This window comes from Leuciscus leuciscus (genome assembly GCF_965113295.1).
Source record: "Leuciscus leuciscus genome assembly, chromosome: 2".
Taxonomy (NCBI): Eukaryota; Metazoa; Chordata; class Actinopteri; order Cypriniformes; family Leuciscidae; genus Leuciscus; species Leuciscus leuciscus.
The window spans coordinates 55,697,895-55,725,878 of record NC_138726.1 but is presented as its reverse complement, the minus strand read 5'-3'; the positions used below and the strand labels follow the sequence as shown (position 1 = coordinate 55,725,878).

Sequence of the window (27,984 nt, the reverse complement as noted above, 5' to 3'; positions counted from 1 at the left end):
GGTGCGTCTTACGGGGCGTTTACACAACAATTTTTAACTAAAAACGGAAAACTTTTTACGCGTTTCGGCCGTTAATGGACTACTTGCACAACTACTTCCGCGCTCTAGTTAGTACGTATCGGGAGTTTCCGGTTCGAGCGGTCAGCGCACCTCCATACATGAGAATGCAGATTATCACTATGTTTTATGGCTGCCAATTGATAAAAACAATGAATAATGATCTCTGTATTAATTATCTTGAGCCTGCTGAAATGTTCCTATAAATATATTTTCTTTCCAACTGTGCATTCTGAATAATAAATAGGCTAAATATATTTATCCACTAAGCTGCCGTAGTCCTATATGCTCGTCTTCTCATTAACAGTGTTTTTCTCTTTCTGACATCTCATACCTGTTGGGTTTACATATTTAAATGAAATTTACTATTAAAAGGATTGCTTGTGTGCGCTGGTGTTTATTCCAGTCTTTTAAAATAGTTGAATGAATGAATGAATGCTCGCGAGGTCCCTGTAACGGTGTTAAATATAGGCTAGGCTATTTTAATCAATAACGCACACAGCGTAGAGCAGAATGACAGTCAACTACTTTGAATATTACAGCATTTTGGGCATAAACATGTAAATTGTGAAAAGATTGACATTGAAAAATGACACAGAATGATTAAAATATTTAATCCAAATAAATAAATGTTGGTGGTTCGTACTGATGTTATTCCTCTGTTCTCACACACTTCAGCGTCGCGGTCACTAGTTTAGACGAACACTGACACCCTGTGGTGAAATAACGGCGTATGTTTAACACCCGCTGCTTTCTCAGATCAGCTTGGGTTGGATTAAAACTTCATGTTTCCGATGAGTTCGGAAAAAACTGCACACAGTAAAACATCAGAATATCCCTTCTCCTGTCTATAAAAATTGGCAAAAATTTTTATCTTATTGCGGATTCTGAATTTTAAATTTCATTTTAGGTGGCGTTTGTTCAACTCATTGACCACAGTACATTGAAAGTAAACATAACCGGAAATAAGTGAGACGTACTATTTCCAAAACGGAAGTGTGTCACAAAGCTCAGTGCAAGTGGTCCATTTACACGACAATAGCGTTTTGGGGGCCTGACAACGCAAACTATTTTAAAACGTGAATCAAATTGCACGTTTTTGAAAATGATACCATTATCGTCTTCGTGTAAACTACAAAAATGCGAATTTTGTGAAAACGGTGACATCATGCATGTCTATAGAAGTGTAGTGTTTCTTTACAAAGTGGCATCGCCATCTACTGGCCTGGCAGCAGAATACAGCGTCTTTATTAATCGTTTTCTCAGATACGTTTGAACGGGGAACGTTTTGACAACGTTGTCGCCTGTACGTGAAAAACGCAAAGGAAAATTTTTCCGTTTTTAGTACATCATTGTCATGTAAACAACATACCCTCAATCAGTTACCTATAGCTCCCGCGCTTGTGAATCAGTGTAGGACCCTGGTTAGCTTACACATTGGGACAGTGGCTGTGTTTGAAATCACCACCTATACCCTCATTCACTATTCCCTCCATTACTCCACTAATATAGTCCACTTGACGGAGTGAATGAAAACGAGTGAGTGAATTCGGACACTGAGTGCCGGAAGGGCTGCCGCTTTTACATAGTTTGTGCTGTTTAATAATCATTTAAAACTTAGCAAACTGGCAGCTCCAGCAGTAATGAAAAGATTTACCTTAAATTATGTCATGGAAACTATGTATAAACCTTAATTTAACTATTTAATAATCAATTAAAAAGGAATTTATGTCTGTATGACACTATGCTGGACCAGCACGGTTTGGAAAGTGGATGGATGTATCATGTATGATTCAGCTGCGGCGCCATCTTCTGGTCAGACGCGGGAATTTATTCAGTGCGCGACTCTCACAGTGCATTATTGGTATTTTCTAGCCATTGAGCGTACATCAGTTGTAAACTTGTTATTGCGGTGCATTATGGGATTGCATGAGTGCACTCGATAACGTCCACTATGGTTTCAGACACCACTACAAATGGCCGCTCCCTCAAACAGTGCCCTAGATAAGGGTATAGGGGGACTCCCTGATCAGTGCCCTGACTACTGAACTAGGGAGCTGATTGAGACGCACCCACCAGGATAGAAAAACGTGTCTGGGGCGCATGATGTGGCGCATGACCAAATGAAACATCCGGTGATTGCGGTAAAAGATTAATGCACTATTGCATTTGAAAATAACGTAGGCCTACAACCATCTACCCTAAACCTCACCAATAGTGCGAGAAAAAGCAAACATGAGGTACAAGCGCATTTGCTGAATCATCAGAAAACATCAAAATGTATTCGTTTACAAATCAAGTACTATGGTGACGATGTATTTAGGTCGTTACATAGTAACGTGCAAGGAACCGCGCAAAAATAAGTCTTTATAAACGGATAATCTGCCCCTGTAATCATAATTTACGTGAAAAGGAATCAAATTTGTGTCATTTGTGTTCTGTTCATAGATAAATACGGTCATGCTGTGCAGAGTTTTCTGCAGAAACAGCAAGAGTAGTATGCTAGTGTGCTCTTCCGAACATAGCCGCTCTCTTCTCTTCTCTATTTCATGCTTGCATGCCAGTGTACTTCAGCGCTAGCCAACTCTGCTGGCACGCTACCTAGTAAAACAGGTAAGCTCAGTGGCATAAAAAAAAAAAAAAAAATAGTTGGCTACCGCTGAATCAAACGAGTACTCAAGCAGTTTATCTCCATCAGATCCCTTTCTCAGTCATTCATCCAAGCTGTTTTTCTCTCTCTAGACGTTACTAATGCGGACGCTGTGCTGGTCTCGGACACGCCCCCTCTCCCGCCCCCTTTCCTCCCGGTAGCTCTCCTCCAATCGCATCTTCTCCGTGTCATGGTCTCCGCTGCCGCTGCCTTGGTGCTGCGGAGACTGTGTGCTGGGAGGCGGGGTTTGTTTAAAAACAGGCGGGGTCTTGGTCTTGGCAACCTTGTCAAAAAAGGCCAAATCTGCTACATACTTTCCGGATGGGGAGAGGGAGACGACGGGGGGGAACTCGTAGCCCCACAGGATCTCGTCGGGCAGGTAAGAGGTGCGCACCTGGCACGTGGCCGAGGTCGGCTCTACGGTAGCGCTCATGATCACGAGCAACTCAAAGTCAGCCATTTCCGGATCTGTCCACCCACCACCTTAGAAGGAAAGATACGTAGAGAATCAGACTTAATACAGTTCACTTCATCCCATGCTGTCATAAACCTGTATGGGTGGCGCATGAAAACATGCTCTCAAATCAGAAACTTACTCTGTCATATTGAATAGTTTTAGGGTACAGGGTAGCTATTTCAAAGTTTGCGTTCTCAAATGAACGGCCAAAACGCATTAAAAGTTTTCTGTTTTCAGTTAAAACAGTGTCGTGTAAGCGGCCCCTAAGTTAATAAATGAAGACCTCCGATGCAAAAGCCTCTAAAAGCCAAAAATGAGATACAAATATTGAGTGAAAGCTCTCCGCACATAGTATACGCTCATCAAATACTTTCAATTCAAACTCACTGAATCCCAGCCTCAGCCCATTCAGAAATGCCGGTACTTGGGTAGAAACCTATACATAGGAGCCTGATAAAAATGTTAATATTAAGCTAAAACATTAGCCACTTAGGCGGCTTTTGCATCTGAAGTCTTCAAATAATGATTTTTGCAATGGAAGTGAATCAATCAAAAACGAACTTTATCTGGACAATAACTTTATTCTAGAGCGGCTGTAAAGCCAAACAATCTCTGTCACTTTAATTTCCTATTATCACTGTAAAGCTGCTTTGAAACTGTCTATATGTGACAGTGGACCACAAAACCAGTCACATGGGTCACAATTTTGAAATTGAGATGTATGCATCATATGAAAACTGAATAAATAAGCTTTTCATTGATGTATGGTTTGTTAGGATAGGACAATATTTGGTCGAGATACAACTATTTGAAAATCTGAATCTGAGGGTGCAAAAAAATCAAAACATTGAGAAATTCTCCTTTAAAGTTGTGCATTTATGTTCACGATTGTGCTGCATTCACTCACAAAAATAAATGTTTTATATATTTATGGTATGAAATTTACAAAATATCTTCATGGAACATGATCTTTATTTAAAATCCTAATGATTTTTGGCATAAAAGAAAAATCTATAATTTTGACCCATACAATGTATTGTTGGCCATTGCCACAAATATACCAGTGTGAATTGTGACTGGTTTTGTGGTCCAGGGTCACATATTGTTAAAAGCGCTATATAAATGAAGGAGACTTAACTAGTTTTTAGGGACTTTTTCTTGGCGCTTAACATCCCGGTTGCATTACATACATATTCATTAAATGTATATTCTTAAAAGACAAATGTCAATGGGTTTAGAACAACATGGGAGTGAGTAAATTATGACAGAATTCATTTATTTCTGGGTGAATGATTCCTTTAAAATTAAGAAAGCCTTTCACAAAATTTTCAAAAGATGTGCAAAAAGCCCTTTAGAATAAAAACCGACACCATGCACACACACTGCATCAAAACAGACAACAGCAAGACAAGTAGATAGTTTAACACAATTCAGAAAAATGTGTTTAAAAAAAAATGGTGTGCAAGGAAACTTATGGCTCATACCAGCAGAAATACAAATGCCTTAAATCGTAAACATGCCATTTACCCACTGACACACACACACTCTCTCTCTCTCTCTCACACACACACACACCTGCATCAACATCCCACATTCAGAGCAAGAGACTGTCATCTGTGAAAACAGTCTCTCCTTTAACCCAGAGCCAGTTCTGCATTCTGGGAGCAAAAAACATGGGGTTTCATAATCCATAAACACAAGATCACTTCATCATGCTCACAAAACATTTGGCAAAGTGTGTTTCTGGAATGCATACACATTCATTCACACACAAATATACCCAATGCATAGACGTATTTGAACACTTAGGTCACACTTATACATGTCATTGCATCAGATATTGCATTATAAATATTGAGCAAGTATCATTATTTTACAGAAAGAATCACAAAAACATTTCAGAGATCTGTATTGTTTTAGTGTTATTGCTAAAACAACAGAAGGCAAATGGTGTGATAGTTTCTAATGCAATGACATTGAGATGGTAAGCACATTAAGCGTCCAAAACGGTTTCGGGCCAGTATGCATAGACAGAAGAATTATATAACATAAATGCTCATAAATTCACAGCATACTGGCTAATTAATGCTAATTCATTGACGTGTGGTTCACACTATGGCAGAGCTCAGTGGAAAGACCCTCAGGGGCCGTCAGTGTTTTCTAGCCGATCTGATGCGGCCTCCGACTGTGTCTTTAATGCGTTTGAGGAAAAGACACGCTTATATATGGGTCATTCCTTGCAGTGCCTTTTCATGTCCCCATCAAATATGATACTGTATTAAGGAAGAAAATCCTATTAGCTACTTTTCTTCTATTATAGTATCATAAATAAGTAAACAGTAAATGACTAATGCACTAAAATGCACTAATTTGACACTATTTATTAAGATATATTTCAGTATAATAATATTTTCACTGCATTGACAATAGTAGGAGGAATATTTTTCAAAACATCTCCTTTTGCAAACCTGACAGGTTTGGGACGACATGAGGGGGAGTGAATGATGACATGATATGTCATTTTGTTGGAATATTTCTTTATCAATTTCAGTAGGACAGCTCAACACACACCGCTCTCATTTGAGCTAGGGCTGCACAACATTGGAAAAATATCGGTATATATGGTATTGCGATATTTTGTTTTTCTGCAACATATATTGCGATATGGAAAAAATACAGGAATTTTCAACAGATGACTTGAATAGATCCTCAGTAATTAATTGTAATTAATTAATTAATTGTAGAATTATTAGGGTGATTTTGTTGGGGAGTGAATCTGTACTGAAAATAAAAACATTTTAAAAAATGTTAATTAAAATCATTTGAAAAATGACTGAGTGCAGACCGTACTTTTAAGGTTGAACGATTTGAGAAAAACCTGGAAAAGTTAGAAAGTTGAGATCTGCTGATCTCTACAAGAACCAACTCAAACCTCTTTCAGTAACCATAAAGTGAAAAGATTGAGAAAAAAAAAAAACTTTCCACTTGAGTTTTCCCACATTCCCAATGTTTTTGACACATTCAATATAACTAATATTACTTTGATTAAAAAAAAAAAAAATCAAAAAAAAAAAATCAAGCAAAATAAGAAATTCTACTATTGTACTATAAAGTAAAAAACAGTATTTAATAACACTAATAAGTAATTGTATTGTATAGTACAATATAGTAGAATGGTAAAATAGCAATACTAATATTTATGTTTTACACTGATCTTTTATTCTGGTGGTTTGTCTGCCGGTTTCAGAGAGAAGCGGCTCTATGTTCATTTACACACCGGCAGCTCATGATACACAGTGTTTCGATTCTCGGTAAATAAACCAAGGCTGAGACTCTGAAACTCTATTGTCCAGTTTCATAGACGAGGCTTAATCCCAATCCCAGACTAAAAGGCATGTGTGAGCTTCTTTAACTGAAACCAACTTGCATTGAAATATCTTAAAATATATCAGTGCCTTTGTTTGTTTGTTTGTTTTTTCTCAAGTAATGTTTTTTTCTTAGGCACATAAAAAAAATAAAAATAAAAAAAAAAGTCCTAATTTAACTATGGCCTAATCCTGGCTTAATCTAAACCTAGCCTTGTATTTTGTAAATTACATCCAAAGTAATTTCACTATTGCATTAAAGCAATAGTTCATCCAAAAATAAAATATTAATTTACTCACCGTCATGACGTTCCAAACCGAGACTTTGGTTAATCTTCGAAACACATCAGATATTTGTTAACGAAACCTGAGAGGTTTCTGTTTCACCATTGAAAGTGAAACTTAGAAGATCACTTTATACAATGAACACATCTAATTTAAGCTTTTATTTACATCTAAACAATGATGGACACATACATAGAGATCATCATGTAAGGTAAACACATTATAGTATCATCATAGAATGATTATTATTGATATATTATTGTGATTACAGTTATTGTGCGTGACGCACGAGAACCAATAAGGTTTGTTCTAGTGTGTGATGAACACACAAGCGCAAGTGTTTATATGTGAATACAATAAATCTGTTCATATCTCTATACAAGACTTGGATTAAACAGATCAATTAAGCTCGATTCGACACCTTTATGACTTTATGACTATTTTGTTTACCTGAACTGTCAATGAAGAGACAGAAACCTTTAAGGTTTTATAAAAAAATCTATCTTAACTTGTGTTTCGTAGATTAACATAAATCGTATGACATAAGGGTGAGTAAAATGCCAGGATTAAAATTTCTGGGTGAGGTTACGTCATTTTCCAGCTATTATTTCTATTTGTGCATCTCTAATTTGATACTAAGTAAACACACAATCTTTGCATACACCTCAGCAGGGACTCAAACATGTTCATGTTCAGTGGTTCATATGGCTTTAGGCTCCAGCACGCAGAGGCCCGTGTCTCTCCTCCTCAGCCTCTTACACAAACACAATGCCACATTCAACAGACGGGCACACTGCATTTAGGTTTTCTTTTTTTTTACTATAGATTCACACACACTGTGGGCACACATCCACACACGTACGTTTACACACAGCCCCTCATGCACTTACAGATTTAGACTGTAACGCAGCGACACGCTTTCGCACACGTTTTTAAAACCAGTGCCAGTTCCTCTTTGAGCTCCATTCATGTGCAAATGCGCTTCCATGGGAGCATTGTGAGTAGCTATTTCTACTTCATATTAATGTTATGGTCGACATACAAAAACAGAGTCATTTCTAGTTTCACAAGATGACACGGGAAGTCATCAAGAGTTTCATTTGGATTAGGTAGCATTAGGCGTAAGTGGGGTCTATTAAGTATAACCCTATACCGTATAATCCGACTACAGTCAATTACACTAGGGCGATCTGGCTAGACTACAGACCCGATGAGAAACAAGCACTGAGAAAGACACTATAAACAAATACACAAGGAGATGCACGTACAGGAAAACCCATAGATGTGCGAGATGAGAGTCGTATTCAGTGCAAACGCGGGGACCGGAGGGTCTGATAGCTTGGGCCCTCGATGGGGTAAAGACTGGGACCGTAACTGGATCCACGACCTGCGTGTCAGCACCAGGAACTGGGCTGCTTTGTGCTTCTAATGAGACGCTCTGGCACGCTCTCATACACGCATTCCAGCCAAAGAGAGAGAATGTATAAAAGAAAGAGGGATGGGGGACTGATAAAGCTACGACTGCAGAGAAAGTGAATGGGGGGGGGGGGGGGGGTAAAAGAGGGAAAATTAGATGGAGGGAGGAAGAAGAGACATGAGAAATGCAGCTCATCTGCCAATAATAGAAACCCCTAGTTCCTGTAAACATGCCCCGCTCACCGAAGCCATTATTACATTTTCTACAACTCACACTAAAACTTTGTGTTTGCTGCAGAGAGAACGTGAAATCTGCTTCTGTCTTTTAACCTCCAATAATTCAATAAAAAAATTTCCCACAAAGGATTTCTATAATTCCCAAACTCCAAAAACCCAGTCTTCCTGTTTGACCAGCTGACAAATGCCCAAAAATCCATTAAAAACCATCGAAACAGACGAATAAGCAGCTTGGCCAGGCTGCTATAAGCTTTTACTTTCCTGCATGGTCCTGATTTCTACCCTAAAACCGGCAAAGACTATTTTAGCGTTCACTTGGTTAATGGCTAAAATAACTTTAAACATCTTATTTTATAATGCGGGAAGATCTGTTGGTCACCAAAACACCTGAGACATTTAGTCTCATTACCACTGGATTTGAAGGTGCCTCAATACATAATTACAGTTGCATCAAAAAAACAAACTGTTTCTTGGCTGATCACTTCTGATGCTGGTTGTTTCTGATTGCCAAAGTGCTATTACTATTGCTTAAACATAAGCCGGGTGCACACTGTGCGATTTTGGCCACGATTTGGCCGTCTAAAACAAGTTTTGGAAATCCTAAAAGATTCATCTGATCCTAGGCTTAAATCTGAAGTGTTTGATCGTTAGTTTGACATGTTCACCGACAGTCGATTAATGACCGTTGCGATCGAATTTTACCTCAGACAAAATTCTGGCAGAGTCAGAAGATTTGACTCATAGTCCTGTAGTGTGACTTCTCGTACGACGACCATCAAATTGTCTTAGTTTTTCAAGACAAGACATTACCCAAATTAACATTAGAGTTTTCTTTGTAGTCACTAATTTAATCCCGCGTGTTACGCGCAGCTCACGGTGAACGAACGCGCCATTGATTGATGATGTAAAACTCCGGACAAGTTTTCTTGCGTGTCCGTTTTTAACGCGTCTTGACCGCCGTACAGTCTGACATCAATGACAACTGAGATCTTACAATGCGACATGGCTTACAGCGAGGATCTGACAAGCATCAGTCGTAAAGGACTATAATAAATCGTACAGTGTGAACCCGGCTTTAGTTAGAGTTAAGTCAAGTTAAGCTGATCCTAGGGTCTAGGCCGAAATCTGAAGTCTTTAATCGCTTAATGTTCACCGACAGCCAATTAATGACCATTGCATCAAATTTGAGCTCAGATGAAATTCTGCCAGAGTCAGAAGATTTGAGACACAGTCCTGCAGTGTGGCTTCTCCTACGACAACGTCAAATAAAAAACCAATAGTAGCACAGAAACTGATGATGAAATTAGTGCAACAACAACAAACCTTGGTACAAGCCTAGAGTGGCTTCGTTCCCTCCTTGCATAGTTTTGTACTTGTACTAAACATGTGCTAAACAAATAAACTACAAACCTCCACTCGCTCCACACATCAGCTTTGTTATTTTTTCTTTTCAAGAAAAGTCACCACCAAATTTAACGCAAGAGATTGTTTGTGTTTGCTATTCATGTAAATGCAGCTAACCGGCACCGAAAGAGTCATGGATGATGATGTAAAACTAAGACGAGTTTTATTGCGCGCGTCCGTTTTTAATTAATATCAATTAATATTTTAATTACACCGCTCTACAGTAATTTGAAAGTGATTGCAGTACCAGTTTTGGCCACAATCTTACATATGGCTCCTTTAATAAAGTCACCATCACCTTCATTGAGTCCACTATGTTTTCTCACTGACACGCCTCCAACTCATAAACTCAGGGCTCAAAGAAAGAGTTTCCCACTCATAATTATGAAATTGTGGTTCCTTTCATTTGTGTTCAACTTCTAAATACGATCTATCCGACATGACTTGAACACACCATTATATTTTGACTTGGGCCAGCAAGTAGGGCTGCACAATATATCGAAATTATCGAAATATCGCAAATGTATATATCGTGATATGCCATATCGCAACGGCTTGCAATAACTGGGGTCATGAAGAAAAGACAAAGAGAAAATCACTCGCTGCTCTAGGCTAGATAACTTTTGTAGCTTTAATAATAATCAGTATATAAATATTTAATTCATACAGTGAAAACTAAGTAGTGTTTTATTTTTACATTTGCTTATTCAGTTTCTGTTGTTTAATAAACCTAATGTAGGATAACCTGAAACCCTGAACCCTGTGGTTTACTCTGATGTTAAAATAACACTTCTTACGCTACAGTAAAACACTGATGTTCGCTTTCAGAAGTTGTAGGGATGTTTTCTTGTCACAAAAAGAATGTGAAACACGTATGTTGGTTATATCATTTTTAATATATTTTAAAGATACTTTAAGTTTATTTTACACACTTTAAGCATTATCGTATCGCATATCTAATATTGCATTATTTAATGAGTTATCGCATATCGCATTTTTCTTCAATATCGTGCAGCCCTACCAGCAAGCAAAAACCCAGAACACAACTAACAATTCCCTAGAATCGTGGCAGCAAGTTTTGCACAGGCAAACACTAAATGGACAAATCTAGCTCACGTTTACCCTCATGATTAATCAAGTAGAGGCAAAGTGGAAACATAAATTGAGCCAGCTACGCGCACTTGATTCAGGTGTGAAGTGTCAGTGGAAACAGGGCACCAGCGTGTGCTCAAAGTGCCAGAACTCCTCGATCTTTCTGCCTGCAGCATGACCTCAGCACTGAAACAGAGCTTCTCTGATGTCTTTGACACCTCTCCCCACACTGCTGTTTCACGTTTCTCTCGTGCGGCTCTCTATCCTCAGAGAAACTCTGCTGGAGCCGAACCACGCTGTCCCTGTTCTCAGGTGTATCCTACTGACAGTTTTCATCTGCCACCATACCTAGTGCCACCTCTGCACTCCCGCACAATCACAAAGAAGCTCAAATTAGTCTAAGCTAAAACACATTCATGCATTTGACAGACGCTTTTATCGAACAAAATATATATTGCATTCACAGAATACATTTGATCAGTTCATGCATACCCTGAAAATCGAACCCTGCTCTACTTTTTGAGCATCAGGAATCTCAAAGATGTTGGTGTAAACCCTCCTGTTCTACTCGCACTTCGGCAAGGTTTCTGGGAGTGTGCGCTAACAAGGACGCTAAAGACCGCAGTCTCTAGCGTTTGTCACTAGAGCGCCTCTTGAGATCAGGGGAGTGAGGTTTACCTGCACATCTCTTACTAGCTGACCTCCGCTACACTCACCCCCCTAAACCTCACTCCCATCCGGGTCACAGCACCAATGAAACCCCTCCAGTTCTATTCGCACTGCGACAAAGAGGATTCGAACCAACATTTCCGGCATGTGAGGTGTGTGCGCTAGAGGTCTTCTCGGGTCCTAAAAACTGTACCCGACCCGAATCGACCCGAATCACTACTTACCCGAACCCGACGTGCATAAATAAATTTTTTTTAAAGAAAAACCCGACCCGAGACAGACCCGATAAAATTAGACCCGAGTCCGACCCGACCTGACGCCATTTCCTTTAGAACCCGACTGGACCCGAACGTAAATGGCATTTACATTATGCACAGCCTGCAGCCCTGCGTTTCTTAAAAATGCACTTAACATAGACGCGCAAAGGCCTACGCGCTGAAGTGCTGAAATGTCAATCACACATCACTGTAACCCATTACATTCTATAAAATTTGGCATATGTTATTTACCGGACCATACGATGATTAACATTAGAACCACCACAGGGTAAAATTTACCGATGGCTGTTTTTCAAATGTAGCCTATAACAGATTTTCAATAAAATATCCAAAGTCTCCCAGTCATTGACTTTTACTAAAATTGTGTTATTTAGCCTACAATCCCGTTGTTAAAAAGTTGTTTAGATAAAACCAGATTAAAAACAAGGCATTAGAACCGCCATAGCAGGTCAAATTTTCCATGTAGGCATGTCTTTATTTTTGCAACTTTTCTTTATTTGAGCAACGTGTCTGCTTACTGTAAACAGTCAAACAACGCACGTTCAAAATAAGTTGTTTTAGCCTACTCATAAATGTTCAAACTTTGGATTAATTATTAAAACATTTTTTGCAATTTTTATCGTTTATTGTTTGCTGCTAATTATTCAAGTCTGCCCGTTTCCTGAAGAAAATTCCGATCTATGATGTAGCCTAATGAATATTTTTTTTTTCTGATAACCCCAAGTTTATTGGGATTGTTCTCTTATTCAAATTATAAATGATATAACTAAGCAAATTAATAACTGAGTAAATAAATGCGGAGGCAACCGTGCTTATAGCCCATTGCACGTAGAAGCGCGGATTCGCTCTCTCACTTAGAAAAAGTGAGAGAACGGTGTCATAGAGTTGTTTTAAATAATGCCCAACATAGTTTGGGTCTTCTCGGGTCCATTTGGAAAAAGCATATTTATTTTAAATTACCCGAGACCCGAGGCCACTAATACCGAACCCGACCCGTGTCCGAGACATTCGTCTGAGTTTTGGACCCGAAACCGCTCGGGTCTCGGGTCGGACCTCGGGTTTTCGGATCCAAGTGGACCCGTGAAGACCTCTAGTGTGCGCTAACAAGGACGCTAAAGATCGCAGTCTCTAGCGTCTGTCACTAGAGCGCCTCTTGAGATCAGGGGAGTGAGGTTTACTCACACAGCTCTTACTAGCTGGTCTCCGCTACACTCACCCCCCTAAACCTCACTCCCATCCGGGTCACGGCACCAATGTAACCCCTCCAGTTCTACTCGCACCGCGACGGGGGATCATTTGAATCTGCGTTACTGGTAGGGCTGTCACGATTCCTCGATTAAATTCAAGTACTCGATTTAAAAAAATCCTTGATTGCAATTTACCTGTGTCGAGAAACCGGCAAAAAAACGGAAGTGGCGCGTTCCACAGACGAGAATCCATGAACAGCATTATTAGACCATTTTATAAGGCTGCACAATGTATTAAAACCAGTAAAAACATACTATGGCATAGATAATGCCACTGAGTGCTTTAATCATTTACATGCGTGTAGGTTACGTGTGTCTCAGAGCGGCTCCGCGCACAGATGCTGCTCCACATGAACTGCTATCATTTACATGCATGGAACGTGTCTCAAACTCCATCTCTGCATATGCTGTGAGTTTAGGTTGCTTATAACGTTCATCTGGGAACGCAATGTGTGCCATTTCATCAGATTTGTAAGGTGAATCATTTATAAACCTACGCCAACACAGGAGAATACATCAATATGTTTCTAAATATGCAAACTGTTCTTTGCGATTTCAAAATAAAAGTCTAAAACCCTTTGCTCTGAGTTTGCATGTTTTGATGTCCACATTTTCTTATTCAAGAAATTACAGTGGCTGTAGCATTTCTATTTTAAAAGATGTTGCCAAATATTAATGATTAATTTACCATTTGAATTAAATATCGTATAGCCGAGAATTAACCAGGATTTGATCAACTGTAAAGTGTAACAACACCAGGCCGTTGGCGCCCTCTGCAGGAATTTGTTATAATACATAATATACATTAGTTGATTGTCTATATTATGTATATTATATTTTCCATTTTAACAGTGTTTTTCTATAAAACTATAATATGATTTTGATACTTTATTTGAAACAATTACTATTGCCTCATTGTAATTATTTATATATGTATTTTAAGTCATTTTAAAGGCTATTGTTTGCTTAGGTCTGTTTTTATTACCACAAAAAAATATCCGATTACTCAATTAATCGACAAAATAATCTATCGATAAACGTTAGTGACAGCCCTAGTTTCTGGCATGGGAGGCAGGTGCGCTAACAAGGACACTAAAGAGCGCAGGCTCTTGCGTCTGTCACTAGGGCACCTCTTGAGGTCAGGGGAGTGAGGTTTACCTGCACATCTCTTACTAGCTGGCCTCCGCTACATTGGCAACACCAACCCTTTGGTCGACACCTAAGGTTGCACCAGCTGAAATGGTGCCTCTTCTGTTCTGTCTTACACTTATGGCGCTTTTCCACTGCATGGTACGGCTCGGTTCGGCTCGGTACGGTTCGACTCGGCGCGGAACGGTTCGGCTCGCTTCGCTTTTCCACTGCGTGGTACGACTCGGCTCGGTACGGCACGGTTCGGTTCGCTTTAGCTCGGTTGCTTTTCCACTGCAGTTAGTACCGCTTCAAAGTGGGTGGGACTGATCGTTATAGTTGCCGTCTCTACTGCCATGACATCATCATATGAAATGCGAATTTTTTATTCCGTTTCCCCATCCGCTCCTCGGCAACCAACGAGAGGAACGTCTGCACCTCGTCCACTGACCACGATTCAGCCATTTCTTTTTTTAAGTTTATACTCTTTTTTTTTTTAAGCAAATACTTTTAAAACAGGCGCTACAGCGTTGGCTGTTGTCTACTGGCTATTTAAATCTAGCGGGTTTAGTGTCTCGTGTCGTAAATACAATGACGCTGGTAGTGATGATTCTGTCTGACCAATCAGTGCTCTGCAGTGTTTTCACGTCACATTTTAGTATCGGTACGGTACGCTTGGAACCTCAACAGAGGTGGTACCATTTAAAGCGAGCCGAAGCGAGCCGTACCGTACCGTACCGTACCATGCAGTGGAAATGCGCCATAAGCGTGTCGTACCGAACCGAGCCGTACCGTACCATGCAGTGGAAAAGCGCCAAAGCGTGCCGTACCGAACCGAGCCGTACCGTACCATGCAGTGGAAAAGCGCCATTACAGTACACAGTTGGCAGATGCTTGAACCAAGACCTAGTTGAGATAAAGATACCAGCTCAACTTCCATTAAAAAGTAAGGAATATGTTTTCGGATGGGACGCTCTAGACTTAGGTTTTCATACTGTATTCTGGAATTACAACATCATAACATTTTATTGTTCTAATAACTCTAGTTCTTCAAGGCTTGCGTACCTTTGGCGGCCCAGGCCCGCATTGGGCTGTTGTCATCTATTATGTGGTAGAAAGTGAGGGGCAAAATGAGGAAGGGACTGTCGCTGGACGTGTCCACTTGAAAGGCTACATTCCTCTGGTCCAGACGTACCGTCTCACCCTCTTTAGTCACTGACGTCTGCAGGAGCTTACCTGTCACCTGAGAAATCAGAGATATGATGAGCTGCATGTATACGAAGAATATGAGATTCACCATTCTTTCATCAGAATTTGACAGAGATGTGTTTACCTGGCAGCCCAGAAGGAGGCTCTTGCGCATGTTAGCGACACGGATCATGAGACAAGGTCGGCCCTCGTGATTGGCCACCACAGCATGCTGACTGAACTTCACCGTCTCGCCACGTTTTTTCGGCCGAGCTACCTATATATCACAGAATAAGTGTACATTTTAAATGAGATATTCCAGATCTAGTCATTGATTTAGTTTCGGTTAATTGCAATAAAACCTAAAATCACAATATGGCTTAGTGCAATTATCAAATTGCAAAGGCTGCAATTAAATTAAATATTATAAAATTATTATTACTACTATTATATTTTCTTAAATATTTAATATTTAAACACTTCAATTAAATTATTATTTCATATTTTTATATACAAATAATAATAATTATAATTATTAATATTATCATATTGATCTATAAATCACAAAATCTTTGAACAAATTGTGCAGCTCTACAAACAAGAATCGCAAACCTACAGCTTTTTTTTAAATCAAAATTTTGAAAATGAAAAGAAAATTGGCAACTCTATTTTTTTCCAGTGCCAGGGCTCTTAAAGGGATAGTAATTGCAATTTTACTGTTGTTCTGTCAAATAAAATAAATAAAAAATTGTTACATTAAAAGTTATTATTATTGTTATTATTACTATTATTATTATTAATTAGGTTTTTCTTATTTTTTGTCTTTAGCTGATTATAAAGCGATACGCAGGTAGTAGAACGAAAAAAAGTGCAGGGTCTAGAGACGCGTTTTTTAAAAGTTGAACTTTTAACTCGAGCACCACATTTTCAGGCTTGTGATCAGCTAAAACAAAAAAGAAAAAAAAATGAATAAATAATAATAATAACAATAATAATTCTTATTTTTATTTTATTTTATTTTACAGAACAACGGAAAAATTACAATACTAACATTATTTGTCTTAATTTCTTTGCTTTCAAATGTTAAACCACTGTGCTTTTATTTTGGCGGGAAACCGTAGGGAGATCTTACACTTCTCTTTGTTGACAACAGATTAATAAACGATTCTCATTACAAATTTGGGAAGATAGTTGGCGTATGTTGAGTTCCAAATGCAAATTATAAGTGACTCAAACACACAGTGCTTGCAGAGTATTTACTGTGAATCAATCTGAAAATGAACACAGTGCTGTGCTTTACTCTGAAACATGCAGTGTGTCAGACTATATATTTTTATATAATTACATCACAACCATTGCGTTTTGATGATTGCACTAAAGCCATATTACATTATCACAACCATGTATTGTCTTAATTCATAAAAGTTACCAGGCAACTGGTGAGTAACACAGTTTCAACTCAGATTTTTACTCGCATTTTGCGCTTTGAACCCAGACCTACATGCTAACAGTGTCCCGCAGATGGCGGCGCGAGCTCATGCAGCGCTGTCGGGAGTAATCCGTGCATGAAATAAATGTATAAGAAAACGAAACATTTAGCAGTTTCACTGTATTAATTAAGTCCATTTCACGATTTCAATCATCATACAGTAACCAGCCACCCCCCAACACCCCCTTATTTTTATCTGATTTACGCAATTCACATACTTTTAAGGTCGGAAAATTCGAAAATCCATATAAATGCGGAAAATTCACATCCCTGGTTTTTAGGAAGCTGTGTCATGCACCAGAGGCTGCAAAAGACATGAGACGCGAGTGCAATGGTTAAAGACGTCCGTCTAGCGCATTTACATTAAAAAGCATGACAATGTGACTAAAATGACAACTAAAATACTGTGTGTTTACCCAAATTTTAGTTGTACCTTAGCAAGGAAAGTTCCAGTGATGAAGATCTCCATCACCATGGTGATGACAAGCTGGACAATAAGCAGGATGATGGCAAGCGGACATTCCTCAGTGATGCAGCGAAAGCCGTAACCGATCGTAGTTTGCGATTCCAGGGAGAAAAGAAACGCTCCCGTCAGAGTTTGGACCTGCATCACACACGGCGTGTGATTGGATGGAGGGTCAAACTCTGGTGAGGAAGGACAAGACCCAGAAATAGCAACGATACAATATCATAGTAATATTTATGTACATAAAATGTGATTTAAGGCACAGTTGAGGAGCATCCTCACCTAGTAAATCTCCATGCACTAATGCCACTAAGTACCACAGCACTCCAAAGACAAACCAGGTGCCAGCGAAGGTGGCGGAAAACAGGAAAAGCTTGTAGCGCCACTGCATGTCCAGAAAGGTCGTCCACAGGTCACGCAGGTAAAGCGCCCCACGGCCGCTGACGTGTTCGATGCGAACATTGCTCCGCCCATCTTTAGATAGCACCCGTCGACGACGCCTCAACGCCGCGGGTCCGTTTCCCGGGGAAGCCCCGCCCCCTCCACCCAGGAGTGGCTTTAGGACGTCTGTCTGAGTCTGGGAGTGGCAGACCTTCTGAGGGGAGGGGCTACGGGAGGAAGGGGGCGTGGCTGAGGTCATAGCTGGGGGGGGAGAGACATGCTTTAAAGTGTGCGTGTTCACTGATCATGGTAAATGAAAAATCTCTAAATAGTTTATTTATAACTCAGAGTATAAAAGTCTGCAAATTAACTCCTTTAAAATGTATTTTTAGTTCAGTTCATTTTAACTGTAAAAGACTGTATAATGCGACAGTAAAATTCTTGCTAATTGGTTAATATATGGAGAAAAAGAGTAATAGATCTAATCTTACATTTCATGTAAATATATACAAAAATGTTTGGAAGTAAACAGAACAAATCAACTTATAATTTACAGTGAAAAACTGTAAACTGATATTCCCACAATGGGAAGAGTTTTGAGAAAATTCTGCTTTTATACTCAGTTTGCTAGTAAAGTCTCCCTGTGGTGAAAATCAAGCTTTTAATGTTGTTTATATGTCTATGTGGTGTTATTAATATGCTTTAAGACAAACCATGTGTAAATTCATAAGTCGACAGCATTGCTGAGTGTTTTCTCTTTAAAACTGCAGTGAACCAAAGACAGTCTCAAAAACACGGTTTGAAATCGCTGGTGTTTCTGACGTCACAAACTACCTTGTAACCAATCAGATCAACGTGTGATCGTCAACCAGTGGATCTCTGAGCTGAGTGAGTGAGTGGAGGCGGGGCTCATTTGCATATTCATAGAACCGCGCATACTAAATGAGCCAAGGGTGTTGAGTTACATTCAAGTTATTTTAAGGCATGAGGATTTTTTTAAAGTTTAAATATGTAATTTTGCTGATCAAAGATGAGTTTTAGGGGATAAAGTGATTGACTACAGGGGGACTTTAACTCCTTTAAAATATATAGCTAATATTGATTGATGGTAAAGTTGTTCATCTAAAACTCTAGATAAAGATTGTTAAAGCTTTCAGTTCGGCATGAGTTTTACATTTTTACAATCTCACGGTGAAACAAACTATTCACCATATTAAACCGTTCACAGACACTTCATAGCACAATAACTTCATTCATTTTTTACTCAGTCAACATGGCAGGTTTTCATACAAAAGACATTAAGAAAAAATGTTTTGCAGAAAGAAAATATAACAGTGTTTTGCATTGTGGCATTAAGACAATTAAGCATGTTTACCTTAATTGTCTTAGAATGTAGTCTAGTATTGCCATCTCCTCATTATTTTCAATGATTTTCTTTATTGCAATACATTTTCTTTAATGCAAGAAAATGTCATTAATTAAAATAGTTCATGTTTTATGTTTTAAAGGTATTTGCGGGGTAAAATGTAACCCAGACATCTCTTTGTTTGAGTGTTCACTGTTCAGGTTTTGCTGTTATAACAAGTGTATTGCAACAATGCTATTGTGATCTTTCATTTCTTTTCATTTAATTGCCATTTATTCTTTGCTAATAATTCCACTAATTTCTCTCATTTATCTGGGCAACATTGGACGTTATCAGATGGGACTCATACAAGCCACAGTAGGTTACAAAAACTACTAGTCTCAAGTTACTCTGACATAAAAAGTTGTTCTTTTTAACGAATTAACGGATCCAACAGTTATCTTCCCTGTGAGAAACCTGTCACCTTATCGCCTTCGGTAAAAACTAGGTCGTCTCGTAGCATTATAGAAGAATGGCACATGGGAAGAGAGAGGGCTCTATCTCTATCTGAGCTCTATCTGAAAGACGTGCATCGTCCAAGTAAAGAGAGACACATTAGGGACACATTAGTATCTAAAAAACGTATTTTCTAAGAGCTGAAACGAGGAAAGCTGCTTTCTCAGCGATCTTTATCACGGACACGTGAGCGCATCCTTCTCTCCCGAGGATTATGTGTGCCAGGCAGGGGTACAGGGCCGAGTTTGGGGGGCCAACCGACTGTGGTGGTCCGTTCCTCTTTCTTAACTCTACATTCAGACCCTCCAGCTGCCCAAGCGCATTAAATGCCCTTCATTCACACAGTGGAAGCAGCTGCCCTTTCTCATTTAAAGGCTGGTCGTCAACGCAGACCGAATCACATGCCGAGCTCGCTTGAAAAAAAGGCTGACTTATTCACCGTCCAAAAACACAAAACTGCAGGAAGGAATCAGAGATGGAAAGAACACCACAATATTATTCACTGCATTCCTCTGTTACACTGAGGATGACGTTTCCCAACCGTTCATCTTTAGAAACTTCAAGGTAGATGCAGCTTGGACAGCTTTTCCAACGGTTCACTCACTCCTTCTACGGCTTTAGCTCCAACGTTGTGTGTATGCAAGCCAAACATTGTCTATCTGGATGTTGTTAATCCCAAATTTTACTTCACAACGCAATCATACACTAGTCAAGAACCAATAGCATAGGAGAAACTTTTCAAGCTCCATCACAAACTACTTTTGCTTTTCTCTAATAAATCTACGGTGGCCTCAAAAGTATTTGGAAAGTTCAGACAAAAATGAAAATGCTGTCATCATAACCTCACCCTCAAGTTACAAACCTGTGTGAGTTTCCTCAAAACACAAAAGAAGAAATTCTGAAGAATGTTTATAATCAAACAGTTGTTGGACCCCATTGACTTCCATGTTTTTTTATTTCTTTTTTTTATTATTATTTTATGGTTCCCCACAACTGTATGGTTATAAACATTTGTCAAAAAATCTTCTTATGTGTTCAGAAACTCACACAAGTTTGGAACGACATGAGGGTGAGTAAATGATGACAGAATTTACATTTTTGGGTGAACTATCCCTTTAAGCAATTCTTTGAAACAAGAATTCCCAAAGTTTTGTCAAAACCTCTTTGACTTCTTTAAATAATTGAGATTTTAGATTAATATTTAACTTATTTAACAACACATGTCCACGGTTCTCTAATTCTCAAGTCAATTAATGGTCGGTTACATGACATGCACACTGCAACAAATAGTTTCTGCCTTAAAAGTTTAAGTAGAATCAACTTGGATGTTTAAGTAATTTTAACTTAAATGACATTAAACTGACTTTAAAAATGAGTTGAATCTTGTATAACTGTGTAAATTGCTTAACTTATTTTGATGAGTTAAAGCAATGTAAAAACACATGTTGTCATAACTTACTGATCATATAATTTTTAATGCATCATCTTTCATTTTGAAGCGTTTTTATTTGAAAATTATTTTTTATATTAATTTTGACAACTGTGTGAACTTGTGGAGAACTAACTTCATACATCCACACACAAAAAAAAAAAAAAACACCAGCTGATTCAAACACACTGATATGAAAATGATGGAGAAAAGTGTTTCTTCTAAGAAAAGAGATGCCTTCTCTACTTCTCTAGTGTTTCAGAAGATTCCTAGTCTGCAATCAATTAAAACCTTATGAGTATATATATATATATACACACACACACACACGAGTATCTTAAAATCAAATCTTTGTATATAATATCACCCAGCTCTATATTATTTTGTATATAATATAACCCATAAAGTATGTCTAACTTTACCTGCACGCATGTTACTTTACAGTTACCTCATGTAAAGCAATATAGCAAATCCCAAATGCTTGATTGCTTGTATCATTGCAAAAAAAAAATATGTGCCCAGCTGTAAACTGCTAAATGCGACTGTAAGGTGTGAAACCCTAAGGCATCTTAAACATTAACATCATGTTTTTCTGTAAAGCTGCTTTGAAACAATGCGTGTTGTGAAAAGCACTATATAAATTTATTTGGCTCATTAAATTCTTACAGGATCAATGATCTGAGCAGCTATAAATTAATTTTACGGAGTGTCTATTTACACTGGCAGAGTATAAATTGGCAGAGGCTATTTACACTGACTCCGCCCACTGACGTCTGATTGGGCCACACAAAATTACAAAAGACGCTGGATTGTCAGTGTACGGCTAAGGTGCGTGACAGAAAGTTTTGATGCAAATCGACCCGCATTTGACTCGGTTTACTCCCTTTTCCCAACACATATCAGATCGGAAAGGCATTTATTTTCAATAAAAATGAAGAAAATATTTGAAAAGTGGAAATGAATTGTCTAACATGGGTTTAAAAATAAAGTGTTTATCAGTTGGGGTTAGGGTTAGGTCAAGGGAGGGCTTTATTGTCCCAATAAGGCGGCATGATTTATTTAATAATAAATCAATTTTAATAAATATAATAATTTACACTATGTTAGTATTCCATACCGTTTAATGTGCAACAATACTGAAGTGCAAATATTATCTGCCACAATTTATAAGTATAAATAGCATCTAACTATTTACACTTATTGCAAAGAAAATACTGCATTTTTTACATATTTTAAATATAATTTTAGTGTAAATAGAGTCTATTGCTATTTTCACTATAGTGTAAATAGCCGCTGCCTTAATTTATAACTTTATACACTTATTGGATGTCAAACAATTGAATCATGTGCTTAATCTGTGAATTTTAGGACAAACTGCAAATACAAAGTTAATGTTTAAACAAAAGCATAACTAAAAACTCCACTGAGTCTCCGGAAATATGAAAGATCAACCTCTAAAATGTTCGATACGGACAGCGGCGATATCTTAGTGAGGTTACACAAGGACTGACTTTCCATTCATGCACTATGTTCAATCTCCCTCTCTTCTCGATCTTCCCTCTCTTGTTTAAATGTCTAAGTGGTAGTTCAGTCTCACTCAGCTTCTGCCTTCCGCACCAAATAAAATAAATAAATGAAATGAATGAGTACCAGGGCGATCTGATACGCTCTCCCCTCTCTGACCTCTCTCTCTCTCTCTGGACTCACACTGAGAGAATGAATAGGTATCTGTCTGGCTCTCTGTGCTCTGAATACTAACGGGACGAGGCGGTTCCTCGTCGAGACACGTGTTATGAGCAGAGTGTACACACAGCTGACCTCTGAACCCTGGCGAGTACGCGCCCACACGCGCGCACACAAGTACAGTACATACAGCAGACACTGAATGTGTGTTTCTCTTTTGATCTAAAGGCATAAATAAATGCTTGTACATTTAGCCTACGCATGAATATTTTACTATGAATATAAAGTGTCCAGAGTGCATGCAAACTCCTTCAATACTATTTAGAGGGACTGGAGAATTCTGTCAGCATTTACATATTTCAAATTGTTATTTTATGACTTTATTGATGTCCTACAATGTGTAAAACAGTCCTAAAGAATAAGGAGGCGTGTCCAGACTCATATTATACTCAAACACGCACTGATGTGTGCTGACATGACTTCACAGAGAGCGTCAAAAACCACACTTAAATAAGCCATGATAGTTTCACTGCGCAGTTTACAAACTGTCTTTGACTTTTTTTGTCACTCTTCCTCTCCTCCCTCAATCTCTTTCTTTCTCACTCCGTGTCCTGTATACACAAGAATCCTTTTGTTCGGAGAAGAGATGAAAGAGACAAAAGCCACCATTGAAAAATATAACACTGCGTGTGTGTGTGTGTGTGTGTGTGTGTGTGTGAGAGAGAGAGAGAGAGAGAGAGAGAGTAAGACTGGATAAACTGGAAGAGAGGGCAACTCTCTGAGAGAACAAAGGAAATTAACATTTGAACTCACTCTTGTGAAGGTAGCATCACCATTCGAGACGCAGGTCTCACCTCAGAATCATCCTAATCTACATCTCTTTCCCTCTTCCCCCATTCCTTCTCTCTCATGCTGAGATCACCAAAATTCACCCAAGAATCTATATGGTTTAATGTGAATAATTATCATACAGTATTACACATGTTTGGTATCATTTTAAATGTCTCAGTGCGACTGGTACAAAGGTCTCATTCCCACAGAAGTAAATAACTCGCACACAGAGGTGGGTGGGTCTTCCAGGCGAATGGCATCCTGTTCTCAAAGGTGTAAACTCAATGTAAATTGACATTGTTAGCAAATGTTTCCATGTAAATCAACCTCTGTCCCCAGTAAGTCTGGGACGGTGATTAATGCAAATTCCCACTGTGAACTCATGTTTACATCGTTCGTGGCGATTTGAAGCTCAAATACGCTCTATGTATGAACGCTGCTGACGTATTTCCGGTAGAATCTCAGCCAGCGTCTTTACTTCCGCATAGCGCGTTCTATAGCGAAGTGTACTAGCAGCAAAACTTTCATAAAATTCATTTTCTCAGAAACGGAGACAACGATTTTAGAAACCGATTCGCTAATCGTATTTCGCAGCTAATCGTAATACTCACCCTCAAAGTTGTCGATGTAGCTCGAAATATATAATTCAAAGCCCTTCTCTTTCTTACTCTTAGGTGTGACAGCTAAATGCCTCACATGAATGTTAACATCATTCACGTTAACCGCTGGAAGTTCTTGTAAACAGCGAGTGTAATTTGCCATTATCTCCACCGAATGCACCGATACATTTACCTGACATAATAAATTGTAAACATCTGATTTTATTCCAACTGACTCTGAAATTGTTTTCCCAAATAGATTGAACGGATTTGTATGTTTCCGCAAGTTTTGCGTCAGATTAGTGACGACTAATATTTGGCACTAATTCAAGTGTACTTGGTTTGCAAAGACAAGAAGTGAATTTCATTTTAGGGCAGCAAATGCTAGCCTGACTACGTCAGACTTCGTACTTCCGCTCAATTTCATTTCGCTTCTGTACTCAGTCTGAGACAGCGTCATAGCTTTCCGTTTTCCTCCGGCCTGAAAACAGCCGGGCCAATCAACGAACAGAGGGCGGGCTGAGAGCCGTGACGTAGACGCTGATTGTACCGTGGATGCATAGATTTACTTCACATAATCTGCAGAAGTCGTTCACAGCCATGTTCGCTCGATGGTTTTTGTTTTCGCATCATATGTGTGTTTACAGTGGAAGTTAGATGCGGCTGAGCATGCGCATAACACACGCCATAACCAAACATTATGTGATTGGCTTACGGGTAACCAATGATTTTAAACTTCAGACAAGCGCCCCCCCCGCGAGAGAGAAAACACTTCTCTATTATGCCATTCCAGACTCTGTCTACGAAGCAAAGCGAAGTAGCAGAGTTTGGTATTACCAGGCTAAGCAAATGCTGCTTGACCAACCTAAATCTGGGTGTGTCTAATTACCTCTGTTTTAATTTAATGTTGCTTTAGATAAGTGTATGCGGGAAACCACCGCATGGCCAATCCAAAGCTATTATAAGAGAAGTAAAGTTGGTCAGCTGTAATAGTGGCCATACCTCTACTGAAGTAAACATTTAAGTTAAATTCAAGTGTATGCAATTCCATGGGGGCTACACCACAGTATCTTTGATTGTGTAAGCGTGAATGTGATTTCAGGTAGCAACTACCACTGTTTGGTGATCAAAACTGATGAGCTTGTGAATGTGAGACCTGTGTTAAACAGAAGATGTGAGGACCACTGAGCGACAGTTTCCTAATCTGGAACGGGTTAAACATACTTAAAGAGTTAAAAAGAATAATCAAACATTCGCTCACTTTTAATGATGCTCAGATATCATTAAAACCTTTTTCATTTATGGAGTCAGATGAAATAACGAGGTAATTCATGTGAGAAAATGTATTTCATTTAATCTTGTTGTGCTGCGTAAAAGGAAAGACAGTAACGCGCAGAAACCTTCCCCGTATTATTGTAACTTTAGTTGGGCTTACAAGAGAGAGAGAAACCGAGAGAGAGAGAGAGAGAGAGAGAGAGAGAGAGAGGGGGGGGGAAAGGAGAGAATGACATTGAGAGATGGACAGACCGAAAAACAGACCGATATTAAAGTCTCTCATCAGTATTCAGTGGCTGTGCAAACTTTTACTTTCCTCTATTCACCAGATCCAATCCAGCTCTCACAGTCACAGTTAAATGTGCTTGACGTCTTTGATCCAGTGCAAAGTGTTCTGGAAATCACTCTGCCAACAAATCGAAACACTTAACAGATTGACATTTCTTTGACCATTTCCTTGATCCATCTATTGCACATTATCTCTATGCAAGCAGTCTGGTCTATTTATTTCATTAATAACTTGGTTTAAATCTCCAAAATAACCAGGTTGAAATTAATGAGGGGGGAAAAACAGTCCAAAGAGGAAACCCAAAAACTTTGTCAGTTGTGATGTTTGCCAGAAAGAGCCATGGGGAGCGTATCAGATCAGTTGAAAGAAGAAAAAAAAAGAAAAAAAAAGACCCACGCAATGTTGTGTTTCAGTCAAAGCCTATGAAATGATTTGATAGTGGCAGATATGCCTCCTCTTTTATATCTCTGCATCAGTAAATGTTATTTCTCTGCAGCTCATGAAACAGAAGCAGCGTTATTTAATTGAGCGGACTGTAACTGAATTTAAAAGCTTTAATCACTTAAAGTTCTAGTTATAAATCAATCTACTTAAAAAAAAAAACAGGTTGCACATTATTTGGTAACACTTTATTTTACAGTGTCCTTGTTACATATGTTACATGTACTTACCATAGTAATAACAATACATTCAGCATAATTACATGCAACTAACCCTCAACCAAATCCTAACCCTATAGTAATTAAATGTATAATTACACTGTAACAATGACACCTTAAAATGAAGTGTAACCCATTATTTTACAGTATGTGTACTTACAGTGTACTTCCCTAATAAAGTACTGGTAATATAAGGTAACTACATGGGTTACGGTTAGGTTTAGGGTTAGTTATTACACAGTTATTGTAATTACTATAATACGTACATCGTATGTACATGGGGAACAGGACTGTAAAATAAAGTGCCACCAAAAACCATGATATTTTAATGTCTAAACTTTGTGCAGACAAATGCATTTGACAAAACCAAAACCAATACCTGGAAAAAAAAAAAAAAGAAAAGCCATTTGCAAAGTTCAATTTCACAGTCAAATATTTCAAAAAAAAATTGGCACAAAAATTTGAACTTTGAAAGAGAGTGATACAAACTCAAATAAAACTAAAGCAATCTAATATTGACTAACATAAAGAGAAAATGCCTAATTATAGCAAATTAAATGACAAATTAAACATGTAACATGACATTTGAACAACTAGTCAGCAGGCTAAACAACTCAATATTCAACACATTATACAATCTGTACATTGTCACCCTGATTCTTATTATCAATGATATATGATTTTACATGAACAATCATAATGCATCTTGTTGACATGCACCTGTTTCAACGGTCTCATTTGGAGTTATCTACCTTGCAAGGATCTTCTTCAATCTATTGACTTATTTGAGGATGAGAAATATTGTTGGATTCAAAACTGCACATATTCCAAATAAACGGCATGCTTATGGCTTCATAAAGATGAACACAATCTCAGCACACAACCGCTAGGCCTCACAAGGTTTACTTCAGCACTTACCTTTAACTGAGGACTTGAACGCAGAGCTCTATTTGTGATTTGCAACAGTTTACTGCTGTTTTCCGATATCAGGACACATCAGAGGAGAATTTGAGGCGAAAGTTGAGAAGGCGTTCAGAATGAAGATAAGCGCGTGCCTGACAACTTTGTCAACATCATCATCATCATCATCCGCGCCAGGAGAGTGACAAGCTGCGGAGGTCTCATAATTCTACATGTTAATATTCAATAAACAAATTTGAAACTATTAACACTATTTTTAAAAATGCACTACCTAAACTGTCATGCAATCGGTCAAGCTAAAAAAATTATATATAATCGGTTCGACCCCAGCAATAAGTTAAGTGTCAGTCGGTCCTCGTCCCGGTCGAATGTTACCGATTTATTATGTAATGCCCTCCTCGCCCTCCTCTCTCTCTCTCTCTCTCTCTCTCTCTCTCTCTCTCTCTCTCTCTCTCTCTCTCTCTCTCTCTCTCTCTCTCTCTCTCTCTCTCAATCCTCCTCGCTATCTTTCTATCTCTTGTCTTGTCTTAAGTGGAACTGCTCAATAAGTTTTGTCAGCAGCTCTTATCTGAAAACTTTCGCCTCTCGTCTCAGTCCTTCCTTTCATTGTTGATGAAAATACGTACTT

General features: G+C 38.7%; 1 protein-coding gene across 1 annotated transcript; it reads right to left on the bottom strand.

Annotated features, from left to right (window-relative positions):
* Positions 1-368: 368 nt before the first annotated feature.
* On the bottom strand, positions 369-27,984 carry kcnj10a (potassium inwardly rectifying channel subfamily J member 10a). Its single transcript, XM_082162386.1, has 6 exons — positions 27,354-27,984; positions 17,711-18,070; positions 17,396-17,607; positions 15,619-15,750; positions 15,351-15,528; positions 369-3,190 (listed from the first exon to the last, which is right to left on the bottom strand). Exons 2-6 carry the CDS (start codon positions 18,066-18,068, stop codon positions 2,796-2,798), a joined length of 1,275 nt encoding a protein of 424 aa, XP_082018512.1. The 5' UTR covers positions 18,069-18,070; positions 27,354-27,984; the 3' UTR covers positions 369-2,795.

Excerpts from the sequence above, each read along its gene's own strand:
- kcnj10a (XM_082162386.1), bottom strand. The coding sequence starts at position 18,068 with ATGACCTCAGCCACGCCCCCTTCCTCCCGTAGCCCCTCCCCTCAGAAG. Across the intron at positions 17,608-17,710 it reads AGTGCATGGAGATTTACTAG|AGTTTGACCCTCCATCCAAT; the intron begins GTGAGGATGCTC and ends CTTCCTCACCAG. Across the intron at positions 15,751-17,395 it reads CTGGAACTTTCCTTGCTAAG|GTAGCTCGGCCGAAAAAACG; the intron begins GTACAACTAAAA and ends TGTGATATATAG.